The sequence below is a fragment of the Morone saxatilis genome, unplaced genomic scaffold (assembly GCF_004916995.1).
Source record: "Morone saxatilis isolate NCDOM2014 unplaced genomic scaffold, NCSU_SB_2.0 Contig17, whole genome shotgun sequence".
NCBI classification, from domain to species: Eukaryota; Metazoa; Chordata; class Actinopteri; family Moronidae; genus Morone; species Morone saxatilis.
The window spans coordinates 23,763,756-23,779,815 of NW_023339729.1; the positions used below are offsets into that span (position 1 = coordinate 23,763,756).

Sequence of the window (16,060 nt, forward strand, 5' to 3'; positions counted from 1 at the left end):
AACTCAATAATTAAACACATTATTTAATAATAAAAGTACGGAAGCGCATTGCATTCACTGGATTTTAAAAAAATTGACACCATATCTCGTAATTACAAGATCTTTTCGTCTGTCTGTCTGTCTGTCTGTCTCTATATATCTATCACACACATGCTGCATACTACCTGTTCTTAAAAAATAGGTTTGTGTAATCACTCAGGAGTAGGTGATTTTGTTTGGCAGCCTTATGTTTACTGTCTGGGTAGACACACCTACATGGATTTCTAGAGAAGTACTAAAGTCAAACAGCACAACAGATGGTGTGTTGTAGTCAAATTCGTATGAGGCCATCAATACGGTTCTGAGAATATCCTGATTGTTTTCTCCCGAAGCTTTTCATCATCAGGATATAGGACAAAACTCTCCCTTTCCGTCTCTTGCTGACTCACACTGTCTGGCTGGACGCGGCTATCGGTGGGCAAACAGATACTGTGATAATTTGTCATTGTGTGCGTGCATTTGGGTGTGTGTGCATTAGTTTGTTCTATCTCTTATCTCTACCCTTGAAGAAGGTCAGTACTTCCTGTTTAATATAAGGGAGCAAATAAGACAGGAACAAACTAAATAAAAAAAAAAGAGCAAACCTGCCGACAAACTAATCTGAGCCACTGGTTGCAACAGCACTTTCTGTGTATGCAACTGGCAGACATCCTTTAATACAGACCTGTCACCTGTTTGTGGCATGTTAGGTAAGCAAAGTGACCATGCATCAGTTAGTGGAGTGGTAACAAAGTCAGAAGTGTGTGAACAGCTTAACATGACATGAACATCTCATTCCAAAACTATGGGCAATAGCATGCTGATACAACAGTCTCTTATAAAATAGAGACTATTTAATATTTAAATGATACTTTTATTAATAAATAATGTGTTTAATTATTGAGTTTTCAGGCTTCCACAAGATTTTGGAATCTGGTTACAGGGATTCACACCCATTCAGCCACTAGATCATTAATGAGGTGCAACACTGATGGCCCACCGTCTGTGTTCAAGTTCATCCCAAACATGGTGGATCGGGAGGTCAGGGCTCTGTGCAGGCTAAGTTCTTTCACATATTGACCTTGCTTTGCCATGTTGAAACAGAGGGGGACCTTCAAAGTTGGAAGCACACGATTGTTGTATGCTGTGTCCACATACTTCTGGGCATATAGTGAACACAGTGAACCAAAATCATCTTTGCATTACCCACACTAGATGGCAGCAGTAGACTCAGTAGGATAAATGTGGCAGTATGGGTTGAGACAGTTAAATAGTTAAATATATGCTGGGAAATTACTGGTGTTATAACTGTAGAAGTATGTGATACATGATAGCAGTGCTACAGTTCATATGTACAACCCTGTAACCCACAAAAATAAATGTAGGAGATTATTATGCCCAATTTATTTATGAGTGACTGCCTCTAAGCCTAATCAAACTGGTTTGGTCATAAAGGTTCATGACATTTGAAATAGTAATTTAACTTTATTTAATTTGTTCAATGCTTAAGTTTATGATCAAATACCTGCAAAACGGATGACACTGAATTGTTGTGAGCATGGTGCCATAGTAGTGTTAGCATTTAGCACACAACACCCGTAAATATAGCCTCCCAGAGCCATCAGCATGGCTGTAAACTCTTTTTAAATGGTTAGATTAGTCCAAGAAGAACATGGTTCACAACTCATACTGTATATGAAATTATTGGTGTTATAACTGTTCCTCTGAGAAATTTTGAATCAACAAATTTGAAGATTCATCAATGGTTTTCACTGGGCAGCGACAATATTCTCCTGCAAGTTGTGCCACATGAACTTTTACTTCCAAGCAGAGTTTGAATAAGCTCTTCTTTCACTATTTAAACTGTCAGAGACTCACAACCTTGGTCAGGACTCTCCTCTCACATACCTGGGGGGGAAAGATCTGCCCTACTTCTTATATTCAGCATGAACCTTTTTGCTGCACATCTTCTTCTTCTTCATCTCCTATCTCATTCATTTCCCGCTTTCTTCCTCCTCTGTTTATTGTTCTTCCCTTCTACTCAAATGCCATATTAAGCTTTTTCTGGCAGGGAGAGCTGGCAGATCTGGCAAGACACTGCCATGTGTTTTCTCTTACAGATGATAGGTTTTGCACACACAGCACACAAACACAGACTAACTGAAAAGACGTGGGAGTGGGAGTATTATTGTATCAGTGTGAGCACAGTGAAAGCTCCAGTTCATTAAGAGCACTATCACATGTCTGCGCTTATCTGGAAGTTTTTGTTTAGACCTCTTTCAGTCACTGAGTATCTGAAGTGCCTGAGAATGTATCTGTACTCACTGATCTACACAATTACAAGGTTTATTAAGATTATCGTGTGTCTGTTAACATCTCCAAACATTCATCCTCCTCAATCTTCATCCTTGCCATCACTTGTTACCATGGCAACACGCAGAAATCCTGCAGTGGAGAATGAAGGATGCTTGTTGGTCTGTCTGTATCAAAACACACGTGAAGTTTAGCACACATTAGAATGACTGTGGGTTTTTTTTATAAAGAGAGGAGTTGAGTTTCCTCTGCAGAAGGACGGAGAAAGTAGAGTAGGTTACCTCCCTCTACCCTCGCCTTCATTCTCTTGAACAGTTTTGGCTCAGTGAAATCTCTAGGGGACATGATGCATGCGCTTGCTTGCTTCTCCCACACAAAAACAGCATTTTGCAAAAAATCATGACAATGGCTTTTCTTATCAGAGCAAGATAGTTGCCACGTTGGGTAAATGAAATAAATTGAGGCTGTGATGCTCCTTTTCTAATCAGGTTTCAAGGGAAGGAACGTGACATCTAGTGCAATAGTGTGGCTCATTGATGTGTATTTAATAGTTTCTGGACAACAATGGAGCTCTATGGCACAGTGGAATAAGCAACAATGTATTAAGCTTAAGATACACAGACACTATTATAGCATCAGGTCATCATTGGTTTTAGTGTTTCCATTTGATTTAATGACAATAAGGAAAATATAAATTATCAGCAGATTTAGCCTTTAAACCATAATTATTATGTCATTATTGTTTTATATGTTGTCAGGTGACACCAAGAAGGCAATCAAAGAACCTCTGCAGCCTGATCATACAATAACAATACAACTGAGCCTTTTAAGTATCAGTTCACCCAAATTACAAACAAGAGTTTTCAGCCACACCAGCAGCTCTGTGAGGCTCTACTTTGAGTTAAATGTTAGTGAGTAAAGTGTACCATCTTAGTAATTCATGGAAATCTATTAAATTGTATTCATTCAGAAACCATAAATGTGAACCTCATGGTGGAGCTAGTGGAGACGTCTGGGGATAAAAATCAGTAGACTTTGTTTTCTGGGCACCATAAATATCTGTTCTGTGCCGGCCCATCTGGATGAGATGTTTCAATCTTGATTAAAATGGCCGAGCAACTGACTGACTATCATTCCCATCCATTGAGCCAAGTAGCTACTCAGGAGGTTACTCAGGATAACAACGTTTTCTTAGAACTCTTTATTTAGTAGAAAGTAGATCCAATGAAACTGTTGCCAGGTATGTGGAAGATCCATGTATGATAAATGAAAATTAAATGAAGGAGAAAGTCCACTGTTTAGAGTGAAATCTTTATTTGGGGTTTGTACTTCATTCAGTTCATGAAAAAGACTAAAATGCTCTATGGAAGGCACAGCCACAGTAACAGCCAGAGAGATGACTGACTCCATCGTTGTGTTTACACACCAGCAGCAGCACCCAATCTAAGGCAGACATTTTGTCACAACATGTGCTTTTAACTTCTTGCAGTTGGAAACTACATAATTGTGCAGATTTAGTGTCACAGTTGGAATTCATGTATCTACAACTGCATATTTGCAATGTATTTATGTGCATCTGAATATGTAGTAACTAGGCCTTACCCACTGCCTCCCTTTCACTTCTTGTAAAAGAAAGGATAGTCATTAACAAAGACAGCTCCTTTGCTCTCCGTTTTTGTTTGTTTCCTCCTGAAGTATCATTGAGAACCTTGCACTAATTGGAGGAACCAGAGAGAGCTAAGTGAAACCTTTCTGTAGATGCATCTGTCTATATACAGATTTTGTCTAGCTGCACATCTAAGCAGAGGAGCAGTGAGAAACATACAGGCAAAGAACTGGTCATATCCATCAGCCACATCCCATTTCTTTCTTTACATCCTCGGCACACTTTTGCACTCAAAGTTCCCTATGATTACTATGTTTTTGAAGCATTCAATGACAATGAAAGCCTTATTTACAGCAGGAAACATGTAAATCACTAACATCCCTTTATCTGATGTGTGTTATGCCTTATAGTTCGAAAGAGAGCAGGAGATGAAAGCAGCGCAATAGAGCCAGCAGGACATTTAGCAGGAGAAGGTTAGATATTGTAAGTCATGAGTTATAGCATTCTACATGTTTGTTACACCAGTAGTTACCACAGATAGGCACAACTAATAACAGTAATCGCCCTGATATTTCTCAGGTACAGCTTGTGTAAATTTGACTGGAAGTGAAACAAATAATGTGCAACCACACTATGATTCATTCATTAAGCAACAGTCATTGTAAATCCTAATCTCCAGTAAAAAGCCCAGTAACAAGAGTTTTAATGACAATAATACAAAATAAAACACCTGTAGTGCTTTGGTGCCATGACTTCCAGTTTTTCAGCTTCACTTTCCATCACACATCCATCCAGACAAATTCACAAGTACACACACACAGGCACACATACATATGCAAAAAAAACAGCTACCTACAGTATCTATTAATAGTTTGAAGCATTGTGTCAGACAGTGAAGTCCGGCTGTGCTTTCTCAGTATTCCCAGAGGGTGGCGCTGTCCAGGGAGTCGGCGCTGGCCTTTAGCCCTCCAGCATGGTCTCCTTTAAGGTACTTCCCCCCCACAGCACAAATGGCCATCTTGTTGAGGTCACAGAACTCAAACAGGAACTGGACAGGCGTTGGGCTGCTGCACACCACCGCTGTGTCGTCTCCAACGCACCAATACTTCCCCTGGGAGTCTGGACAAACAACACACACTTAATGAAGCCTGACTCACACACAGTGCATAAAGCGCTGGATGCCATGTTTATGTATTCAGTGTGACAGGTTAAAGGACCAGGGTGTAGGATTTAGTGGCATCTAGCGGTGAAGTTGCAGACTGCAACTAACTGAACACCGCTCACGTCTATATTTTACGAGTTGGAAATGAGAACAGGGGAGGTGTGTCGGGGAGACTATGGCACCCTCAAGTGCTAGTATCATGCAATGCGCCATAACAGTTCTGTAAACTCATTATCTTTTTTAAACGATTGCCTACCTTTGAGGGAGTAAGCACCGTTGTTGAACTCCAGCTGGAAAACATCGTATGATGCACGGTTGGAGTCCAGGGTCGCCATTCCGGCTTTACGAGCCCCGATGAAACCATGCTCCCCACGAAGGACGATGATTGGACGGTTGATCAGCTTCATCAGGAACTGTTCTGCCTCCCCTGATGAGACAGGCTGATTAGGGCTGTGTCAAACAGCTGTGGGCCTTGTTTCTAAAAGGTCTGGTTTAATCTTGAAGCTCAGATAATCATAGCCCAAAGACAAACATGGGTACTAGGATTATAAACTTAAAAATGCTTTTGAGAAATTGGGTTCCTGCTGTGTTATTTTTCCTCTTTAGGGATGGAGAGAGTACCTGCATTGTCAACAGTAGCGGCTAGCTGCCCGTTCTTCTTAGCGACCACATATTTGCCGTTAGCTGCACGCACACACACACGACCGTCACGCCACTCCAGTTCAAAGAAACAGTTGGCCGACCTGTGACACACACGTTAACAAACTCAGTGACGGCGAGGATGGGTGTGTGAAGTAAGGTGTGTGTGATTTTCAACATAATTTAGTGTGTGTGTGTGTGTGTGTGTGGTTACTTGGTGGAAGCAGTGGACTGAAGTCCCCCACTTGCTGCCAGAGTCCAGTATTTGCCGGCAGCGGTTCTGAAGGCACACTTCCTGTCTTCACGGCTCATCTCCATCTGGAAGACTTCCTGGTCTCCTTCCTCGTCCTGATTGGCTGACAGGTCCATGCCTAGAAAAGTGGGGCAGTCTGCTGTCAGTTTTCATTTGTCTCTGGAGGTTTTCCTCCTTGTCTGAAACTCTGCAACCCTCTAATTCATGAAGTTCCCCAGATAGACTCTTAAAGGGACAGAACATCCTGAACTCTCTGTGCCCAGCTGTTAAAGGTGTCTATTATGATACCCACATACTGTAGAGGGGATGTTCCAGTCCTGAAAGGGACTGAGTAAGGGGGGGGGGGGTTACTGTGAAAATAATAGAAGAACAGCAAGAATTATCAGTCAAAAACGCAACATGTCCTGTGACTGCATTGCATCCTGGTCTAATGAGGATACTGTGGACAAATTAACATCTCTGCTTCTCCCATGGTGAATATCTGAAGTGTAGACTTGAGACTATACTACTACTATATGAGACTTTAAACCATTTAAATCTCAAGTGTTAAATTGTGGAATGTAAAAATATAAATAAATACCAAATTTTTGGGGGGCTTTCTGTCAATTTAAATATTTATTGGTAGGCCTATGCAATAAAATAAGAGAAACACTGACATATCATCACCTTATAAAAGTTCATAAAGTTAGAAAACAGTTGCTTTTTTACACATCCAGCAGATATGCAGCAACATTAGCATTCATTTGGAGGCAGGTTTGAAATTCCCATCACTTTAAGCTCTGTTTTGGTCTACACCAACTCCTGATGTAAATGTCTTTAGCTGTTAAATACACCACTATATTCAGCAGCCATTTTTACATGTAATAGTAGGTTAAACACAGGTGGTAGTGATATTAATTAGGGTTCTGTTCCATTCAGGTCAGACAGAGTCAGGGTGCTGCTATTGTGCACTGGCTCACTGGAAAGACTGGAACAGAACCTTAATTAGCATCATTGGTAACACCTGTGTCTACCCTACTATTTCATGTAAAAATGGCTGCTGTGAAGAAGGTCTATAACTGTCTGTTATGTGGGCTCCCCCTTGTTCAAAATATATCAGGAAATCAATGAAGGACTGTAAGCTGCCGAGCTAGACGGCTTGTTCAAGTCAAGCCATGTGAGGATATTCATGATTATCACCATCATGGAAATTCACCATGATACATTTATCTATCTTTATGTTGTCCCATCCCTAACTACGAGACACACCTTTTTACATAACATTCATACACTGATTATGTTCATTTGACCCATTTTTTTTAACAAAATCAGAGACTGGGAAGCAGCTTGACCTCAAATAAAGACTTGAAACTTGACTTAGATGTTCAGAAAAAAGCTCTTGCCCTTCATTAAGAGGCTGACACAAAAACCACATTTTTACCGTTGAGCTACTGGCTAACAAAATGCCTGTGCAAGCAAACACCGGGTGGTCCTTTAAAAATGTTTGAATGCATGTTTAACATCTCCTTGCCCTACTCCATGTGTGTTACCCCTCTGTCTTGAATGGCCATAACTTCAATAAAAGACCAGGTCACATGTCACTGCCCTACATTGACCTCATTTAAACAAAAATTATCTTCCTTCTGCTTCCACAATATATCTGTCCTGGAATGCACGCACGCATTTTCTGCATGATTGAACTATATTGACTGTATGACACTAAACCACTGTCAATGTTCAGTCCCATGTGCCCGGCAGCACAGTGTGAGACAGAGTGGCAACTAGACAAAGAGGTTTCATGTGACACAAAGATCCACATTCTGCAAGGACTGTCTGAGTCACACCTCCCTCTTTGTAGCCTATTTTCTCTGCCTCTCCTCCATTTTATGTCCTTTTGTCTCCTAAATAAATCCCTCCTCGTTTTCTGTGTATCCTCAGTCTATTCTGAGATAAATAATGATGGATAGCCTAACTGTAGACTGAAGCTGACCCTGAACCAGCAGCCACAATGCAGGGGTAGAATTACTGCAGAAAAAATGTTAAGCTAGGCAGAGACTGGCCAAAAAAGAGGGAGGAGGTGGGGGAGAGAAGTGAGAGCATGATAATGAAAAACACATGGTGTGAGGAAAATGAAGTAACAGGAGTCTCTAATTCTGTTCTGCTCTCTGTCACACACACACGGAATCACGCAACAGCTGCCTCTGGTGTGTGCCCAGTTATTCAGTGACTTCATGTGTATGGTGAAATGTGATTTTTCTCTGTCTCTCTCTGTCTCTCTCTCTCTGGCTCTGTGTGACTGCAGAGCCTCACCTTGCCTCGTGGAGACGTTTCTCTCGTTGCCTGCAGTCAGCACGACCTGCGCGTGGCTGCGCTCCAGGCCAAACAGTTCATCTTTCCCAACCCGGGTGCTTTTCCCAGACTTCATTGTGCCGGTGGGGCCCACGGGCGCCAGGTAGCGGCCGTTGCAGTCGCGGAATGCCACTTTTCCGGAGCGGAACTCCAGCATGTAGCCGGTGTCCTTGTCCGTGGTAGTGGACAGGCTGCCGTCGTTGCGCAAGAAGCGGTTGTTCGAGGTCTCCAGGTGGTAGCGCTGGTCACGGTAGACCAGGGTCACAAGAGAGTCGAAGCCCCAGGGGATGTCGCGGTTTATGGACACCTCTTGCCGCTCCCCCTGCGCGCTCAGGTGGGCGAAGCGTTTTCGCGCAAAGCTGTACAGGTTGACCTGCGGGTGCACAGCCAGGTGCACGCTCCATTTCTCTGCCGGGGAGGCTGTCTGCGCAAAGCAGGTGATCCGGTCCTCGCTGCCGCCGAGGTACCGGCCATAGGGCTCGGACTGCAGAGACCACCGCCCGTCTTCGTGCGCGGTGATGACGAAGCGGCAGTCCCGGCCGCGCGTCTCGCTGTCCGCGGTAACGTTGCCGTCTTTGTCCGTGGCGAGGTAGCGGCCCAGGTGGGAGAGGAGGAACACGACGCTGCCGTCCTCCCCGGTCTGCTCCAGGGTCCAGGTCTGCTTCTTCTTCAGGCTGCTGGCCGAGGCGTTGATTTTGAAGCCGAAAGTCTCCGCAGTCAGATACTTCCCCGCGCTGTTGATGAGTCCCAGAGGGATCTGCAGCATGTCCCCGTCGGCGCCGTTTGCGGACATGATTGCCGTGTGTCAAGAAAGGGGAAAAGAAGAGAGATGCTGTGCTTGTTTAGAGAGTCGGACAGAGGGAGTGAATGTGGGGGTGTCTGAGGGAGGGACAGAGAGAGAGAGAGAGAGGGAGAGGGAGAGAGAGAGAGAGCTGCTCTGTGCTGACTGATGATGATGAGTGTCCCCTGACTGCAAATCCAGACTGCCTCGCTGGAGCTGCAGGAGTTGCAGGACTGGGAGTTTTGTTTTATAACGGCAGCACACGCCCCAGATACAGGCAGAGGAGCTGGAGGGAGATTACTGCAATTTTGTCAAACCACCCCACCCCTGTTCACCTACACACACACACACACACACACAGCCAATGTCATCCAGACCATTACTGTATTAATATCATAGTAATAACTAATTTCCTCCACATTTCCCCCTACTTTCCCCCCTTCTGCTCACCCCCAGTTCCACATGGATAGAGCCATTCACCAACTGACAGAACAGTGTTTGTCCTCAGGGCTGTGTGTGTGTGCTGCTGCGATGGCTATGAAGATATTGAGGTAAAGTTTATCAGATCTAGATGATTTACATGAGGCCTAAAGCACTTTTACTTTTTTGGTCTGTGGCTTTTCCAAGTGCGTACTATAACCCCATCTACAATTGAGTTACATAGACAATAGGGTGCTTTCAACTTTGTGTGCAAGAGTTTAAGGAAGGCCCTTTTACTTTTTTAACATAATGCCTTTATGTACAATAAAGAAATGGTTACCGAGTTTGGTGTGCGGAGAGTCCTTACCAATCCAACACCTCTGTGATGGAAGTGATAGAAATACACCAAGGTCTCCCCGCCTGCCTCTTGTCTCTTTCTCTCTCCTCTCTCTGCCTTTAATTGCCTCTGGTGACATCTTGTCATGGTAACGTATGTGTGCTGTAGGGTGAGAGGGTATGTCTGTTATAACGTTTTTCTCCCTGCCCCCTTCTTTCTCTCTTTGCCTTACACACACAAACTCTACAGTGTATGATGCACAGCATACCACCAACCACAAAACATGTTAGTATTGCATTAGAAGCCCTGGTGAGTTTTTCTATTGTTGTACTATATTCGCAGCAGTGCAAGCAACGAAAAATGTTGTGTTTTGGAATACACGCATGGAAATCAGACGTCCGCAGTGTGGGTTTCCGTTATTAGCTTCAGTTGTTTCCTGGCCTTGTGATTTTTACCCGTTTCCACCTGCTTTTCTGGTCAGGCCCGCCCGCCTCTTCCGTCCTCCTCCCCTGGGCTCTGTCATGACTCCTGCCTGCACATCCACCTTTATTTATACTGGAGAGAATATTACTGGGTGTGTGCTTATCTTTTCCTTACACACAATAATATTAGCAAGGTAATGAAAATCCCCATGAGAAGCCAATTTATCCAGTTAAGCCCTTTAGAGCTGTTCTGTTTCTTCCCCCCCGCGGCAGCTCTTAACTATGAATGTGATTATGTTGATGTGGTGTTTTGACTGTACCGAAATATCTGATTTAGGAGTTATCTGCCTCGGTGGAATAATGCAGGTGGAGTGGTGCTTAACACGTTTAACCACACTGTTGTGTCCATCCTCCTCAACCTACAAACAAATTACTTTGTGTATTCTCTGGAGGGTCAGAACTCCTCCGTAAAATTAAAATAAGTTGCACACTGTGGAAACAAAGCATACTTTCTCCCTGTTTTCTGTTAGTGGAAATGCTACACTAAAGGTCAAAGATGGGACGGTTCCTTCAGAGCAAGTTTATTTGCATAAGCATAAAGGTTTTCATTAAGTTGTCAGTATATGCAAATTATTGTTTTAAAAAGCCCTTTGGGATATGTGGAGAGTGTGTGTCAGTCAACTGAAACTTCATAAGTGATGATTTACTAACTGTTTAAGTCATATATAAAGTGAAAATAACTAATGCCTGATAAGAGCTTACTAACTTTTTGCTTTCAGGTCAGTGCAAACTGAACACGTTTTTATAGAAGTCGAGAACAGCTGTGCTTGCAATTCTTTTTTTAATGCCTTTATCTCGAGATCAGAAGTTCATTTATCGCATCTCGAGAAAACAAAGGGGGTTTATCTCGAGATAACAAGATAATTCATCATGAGAAAACAATTTTCATTCATTCAAAATCATGGGATGATTGTGGAGAATTTAAAAATGTGTGTCTGGTTTATTTGATCACACCTGATTTCAGCATTCAAGATTACTACATGTCTTAGAGGATTCATAACTGAACCTAAAAGAGTTGTTACCAGAATGTACATCTACTGAGAGTTTAAGCTATTAATTTCCTGGCAATGTGGTGCAATACTGACAAAATATATAAAAACAAGATTTATTAAATGAGCTCAGAGATCCCTGTAATGTCCAGATTGTTTTCATGCATTTTTTCTGTATGAAAATTGAACATTAACTGTCACACTGCACTTCATTCCTCCATGCAATGTCCATTATGTTGAACCCAATGCTACAAATGCAGGCTGGCATAGCACTCCTAATCTCTGATAAACATTATAAGAAAGAAGAGAAAACAACCTTTTGTTTTCTCGTGATAACGGGTTGATTATCTTGTTATCTTGAGATAACAAAGCTTGGATTCTTTAGATAACAAAATAATTAATTCATTATCTCGAGATAAAAGAATTTAAAAAAATAATGCCATGGCCTTTCTCAGCATCTGTAGTTTATGTTTAGTTCATTGCTTTGGGCTCAGGTAAGCTCAAATATTTGACATTTTTATGATTTTATAGATAAAATGATGATTTGATTTGATTACTAAATAATTGCAATACTTGTCAATTGCAGCCCTTGCATGTCAACTGGACAGTCCAAACTAGAAAAAGGGGTAGCACGACACGGACACGGGGATGAAGAGCATGTACAGAATAATAAAATGCTTATAAAATATCGACTAATTAATTTTAGAGAGAAGAATAATGGGTGTGGAACTGACAGCTCAAACAGGTCATGGCTCTGAACAGGACTGGAGTTTGGGAGTAGGACTTGGCCTTTGCTTGGAGAATCTGGTGGAGGACATGAAGACTGGGCTGGGACTGAGACTGTGAAGGAAATGTGGAGGTGGGGCAGACAGCAAAGATTGGGTTTGGGCTGCTTGATGCTGGATACCACTGAACCCGACAACATCGCCCCCACCTGGGCCTAGAGGGAACAACAGCAAGGACGTGAATCTTATGATAGGAGAGAAACTTGTTATCAAACCCAAATACAAACTGACACTAAATGATAGACTTTGGGTGTTTTTTTCTCACCAGCTCGAGAGAAGAGTCACACTCTGCCTTCCACCGCAGGCAGTAGCTCAGTGTGTAGGGACTTGGCTTGGGGTCACCAGTTCAAGTCCCACAGACCACAGTATTGAGTGTGGACTGGTAGCTGAAGAGGTGCGGGTTCACCTCCTATGAGCAAGGCACCTAACCCCTAACTGCTCCCCAGGCACCCACAGCTGCCCACTGCCCCTAATGTATATAGTAATGTATATAGGATGGGTCAAATGCAGAGGACAAGTTTCATTTCATGTTTGTGAAGGCTGTATAAACTATGACAATGCCTTTATCCCTTGAGCAAGGCACTGAAGATCACATATTTCACTTCTTTGATGTCCTCAACACCATATAGGCCTTCTTCACAGCAGACATTTAGACTTATCACAGAAGGAAAATGTTAAAATGTTAAGCTCATTAAGCTCTGTTTTATTCAGGTGTTCCAGTAATCCATGAAAGTGAACCAGCATGCACAATACCAGGACCATGAAACTGAAGCAACTAATTCATTTTACTATATACACCTGTGTTTTTTCTACTGTGACATGTCAAAGTGTCTTCCATGAAAAGTATCTGTCCATGTAAATGAACAGTGTTATGACTTTATGTACACTGACATCTTTATTTTATATATTCATTTATTGAATTGTGGTTTACATTATATTAATACTGTAAGTTATATCATAGTTGTGATATAGTTTAATTGGTGGGTGTGGAGACAGGACTGTCAACCACTGAAACCAGCAATAAAACTAAAAATAATACTTAAATAAAAGCAGTAAAAAAAGGCAGGATGTTCACTGTGTTGTGTAAATATACACATAATTTGCTCTTAATGGGCTCAAACAGCAACCAATCTGGCATTGACATAAAAAAAAATTAAAACATTTCATTTTAGGAGTATTTGATTGTACCTCAGCATTCCTCTAAATTTAAAAACAGTTTAAATTACTAAACTTTAAGTATGACTCAAGTTATGACGTATATGCAGACCATACTAAATCCCTGCTGCAGTCCTTCCAGGTTCTCTGACTTCCAGGAAACACGATGCAGTGCAGTTGAAGCTCACTAGGTGGCAGACATGGTGTCTTTGCAACATTTTACACTCAACACATCCAGTACAGTATATGGCCTACATGCACAGACAAAGGCTTTCTTCCATATAGTCGGCAACAATGAAAAGAGAGATGTAACGCTGGGTAGAAGAGCACCTGAAGGAAGATATTATTTGTGTGGTGATTGGGCTTGTGTGATTTTTCCACATTAGGTTAATATGGTAAATATAGAAACCACATCGACAATACAACTAAAACTCACACTTTCCAAATTATTAGGTGTTGATTTTGGAGTAACAACTAAAGACACAAGCGTTGATTGGAGTGTTGTTTGGTAAGTGTGGACCTTTTATAAAACACTTTTTTTTACTGTGATGACAATGACAAGTTAAGTTTGTATTAAAAGCTCATTGATGAAATCATGTTTGTTCAGTGTCATATTCCCATCATCTCTGTGGATATGGTCAAAAGAAATGATGGATTGTGTTCCAGTAAAGCTCTCTCTAGCCAGAAGTCACCTTTCTGGCATTAAAAAACAACATTTAGTTAAACCAGTTAGAAGAAACTGTATGTCTTAGATGAGATCTGCCATTGGTTTGTTTGCCCATGAACAAAACTATGCTGGTTTGCCTGCTTTGCAGCTCTGGGGGTCCACCACCTGTATAAACAGTGTGGATGAGAATATGATACAGTATCAACAGGCCACTGAGTTCTCTACAGAGTTTAGGAGAAGAGGAGAGTGTGAAGAACGATGCAAAAGGAGAGAATTAGAAAGTGGAAGAAGTTCATTCACGTTTCTATTCATCCACATATACTGTACATGCCCGAATGTATACAGCAATGCAGACCTTACCTGTGCTGACATCCCTTTTTCTGACTCTGAAACTCCCTGTTTCTACATGAAAAAGATGCTCATAATTTATATTGTTTTTTAGGACAAGAGATCATAACATACTCTGAGTATCATTCCCTGAACCTCTCTTATCAGTTTGTATTATGCTGCTATTTCTTACCTTCCAGAGGACCAATAGGGAAGATGGAGTGATGGGAAATGCAGCATGGAAAGTAAGGAAAGCAAGATCCTGGAAGTAGAAATTAATGAGAACAGAAGATGAACATCAAGTTGCAGATAATTAGGAGGAAGAAAAATACAGAGGAGGGAAAATTTACTGGCAGGATGCGGGTGAAAATTTGATTGCAAACTCAAGCTTTGCTGAAAAAATACTACTATTATAACTATTTCAATATGTCGAAGACACTGCATTTGATGTATGTTTCAGAATATATTTAGATTATAAAATAGGGAAAAAATGCAGGAAGATTTAAAGCTATAAGATTACTGTCTTTGTAAAGAAGTTGCCATCTATGTATACAAAATACTACGTATTGTTTTCATGCAGGTTATGGTTTTATATGCAATAATGTTCTGTATATGTATAACTATCATGTTATATACTGTACAACATATTGATCTGCTGTGGTCAGAAGCCAACAAGCAGAATAGGGAAACACTGGATGAGTCCCAAAGTCTCCTTTACCTTCCCTTATGCTCGTCTCTTTCCGTGCTGCTCATTGGAGGAAAACACTTTAAGTCCCGCCTTTTAGCACCTCTCCACCAATGAGCATAAGTGAGGAAATCAGTGAGAAACAAGGAGGCATAGAAAACTGTTTACACTCATCCCTGTGCTGCAGCTGAGTTACCAGCGCCGTCAAGCTAATAAAAGCTGAAATTGCTCAACCGGCTTACATTTTCAAAATAAAAATTTTATTGACAAACGCGTCGTCATATTCTTTAAAATCTTCCATACATTTCCCCTATTTCGAAACACATTCGATGGGAAGTATGTAATAAATTATAATATACCGAACTGAACGCAACTTGACACGTTTGCTGTAGTGCTTTACGTCCTCTTCGTGCTTATATTTTGAAGGCGAACCCTGCTTGGTTTCCGGTGCGAGTGTGAGTTTTTCCATGTGGCTTGACGCAGCTCATTAACAGCTGCCTGGTTGCTAGACGACTCTATCTGCAACACTGATGTGAAAACAGCAAAACCTTCTGCGTGGAAAGAAAACAGCATTTTAACGGGTTGGCAGCAGGAAGCCATGGTCAACAGTGTCCCCCAGTGTCTGTCTTGTTTTAAACGTGGAGAAGTCGCTTATTGTGGGGCGGAAATACGAGTTGTGTAGCGCACAGCTAGCGTCTCTTTTGTAGCCCTCATGTTTTTGTTTTTTCACTAACCAGCAGGAGAAAATGAGAGGATTAAACACGGACAAAGTCGAGTTGTCCAACTTAACGTAACATCTGCTTGCCAGCTATGTTTAGTTCAGCGGCTAAGATGTCTGTGGAGGCGAGTGATGTTCAGACTGATGAAGACTATGAGGAGCTGGTGAGTCCTTCAGCTTTGGTTAGGTCAGCAGTGTGACTGACTGTGTCCCTTCATCCTGTGAGTTACTTATTTTATTTAAAGCCTGCGGTTGTGACATTTATCACAGCTTATGTCAGTGGTTGACAAGCCTTTTTTCCTTTCCCTGACAGGCATGTTTCGTGGATGTTTCATATTGTATTCAGTAACAATAACAGTACAGAACAGCTGATAGACTTAGACTTCTCTTTATTG

General features: G+C 41.8%; 2 protein-coding genes across 3 annotated transcripts in view; one reads left to right on the top strand and one right to left on the bottom strand.

Moving 5' to 3' along the window:
* Positions 1 to 3,634: 3,634 nt before the first annotated feature.
* LOC118327461 (fascin-like) lies at positions 3,635 to 9,298 on the bottom strand. Its single transcript, XM_035660824.1, has 5 exons — positions 8,281 to 9,298; positions 5,953 to 6,109; positions 5,721 to 5,842; positions 5,356 to 5,526; positions 3,635 to 5,056 (listed from the first exon to the last, which is right to left on the bottom strand). Exons 1-5 carry the CDS (start codon positions 9,110 to 9,112, stop codon positions 4,851 to 4,853), a joined length of 1,488 nt encoding a protein of 495 aa, XP_035516717.1. The 5' UTR covers positions 9,113 to 9,298; the 3' UTR covers positions 3,635 to 4,850.
* A 6,153-nt stretch (positions 9,299 to 15,451) lies between these two features.
* Positions 15,452 to 16,060, top strand: part of iqce (IQ motif containing E) — a 12,199-nt gene continuing 11,590 nt past the window's right edge. For both annotated transcript variants that reach the window (XM_035659311.1, XM_035659312.1), the window contains exon 1: positions 15,452 to 15,829. In XM_035659311.1, coding sequence (XP_035515204.1) covers positions 15,758 to 15,829 — 72 coding nt within the window. In that variant the 5' untranslated portion in view covers positions 15,452 to 15,757. The remainder of the gene's footprint in view (positions 15,830 to 16,060) is intronic.

What these genes read in the sequence shown, in the direction of transcription:
- LOC118327461 (XM_035660824.1), bottom strand. Translation starts at nt 9,112, where the DNA reads ATGTCCGCAAACGGCGCCGACGGGGACATGCTGCAGATCCCTCTGGGA. An exon ending in AAACGTCTCCACGAGGCAAG is followed by an intron (nt 6,110 to 8,280) that starts GTGAGGCTCTGC and finishes CCACTTTTCTAG; the next exon opens with GCATGGACCTGTCAGCCAAT. An exon ending in CGGTGCTTACTCCCTCAAAG is followed by an intron (nt 5,057 to 5,355) that starts GTAGGCAATCGT and finishes TTGTTTGTCCAG; the next exon opens with ACTCCCAGGGGAAGTATTGG.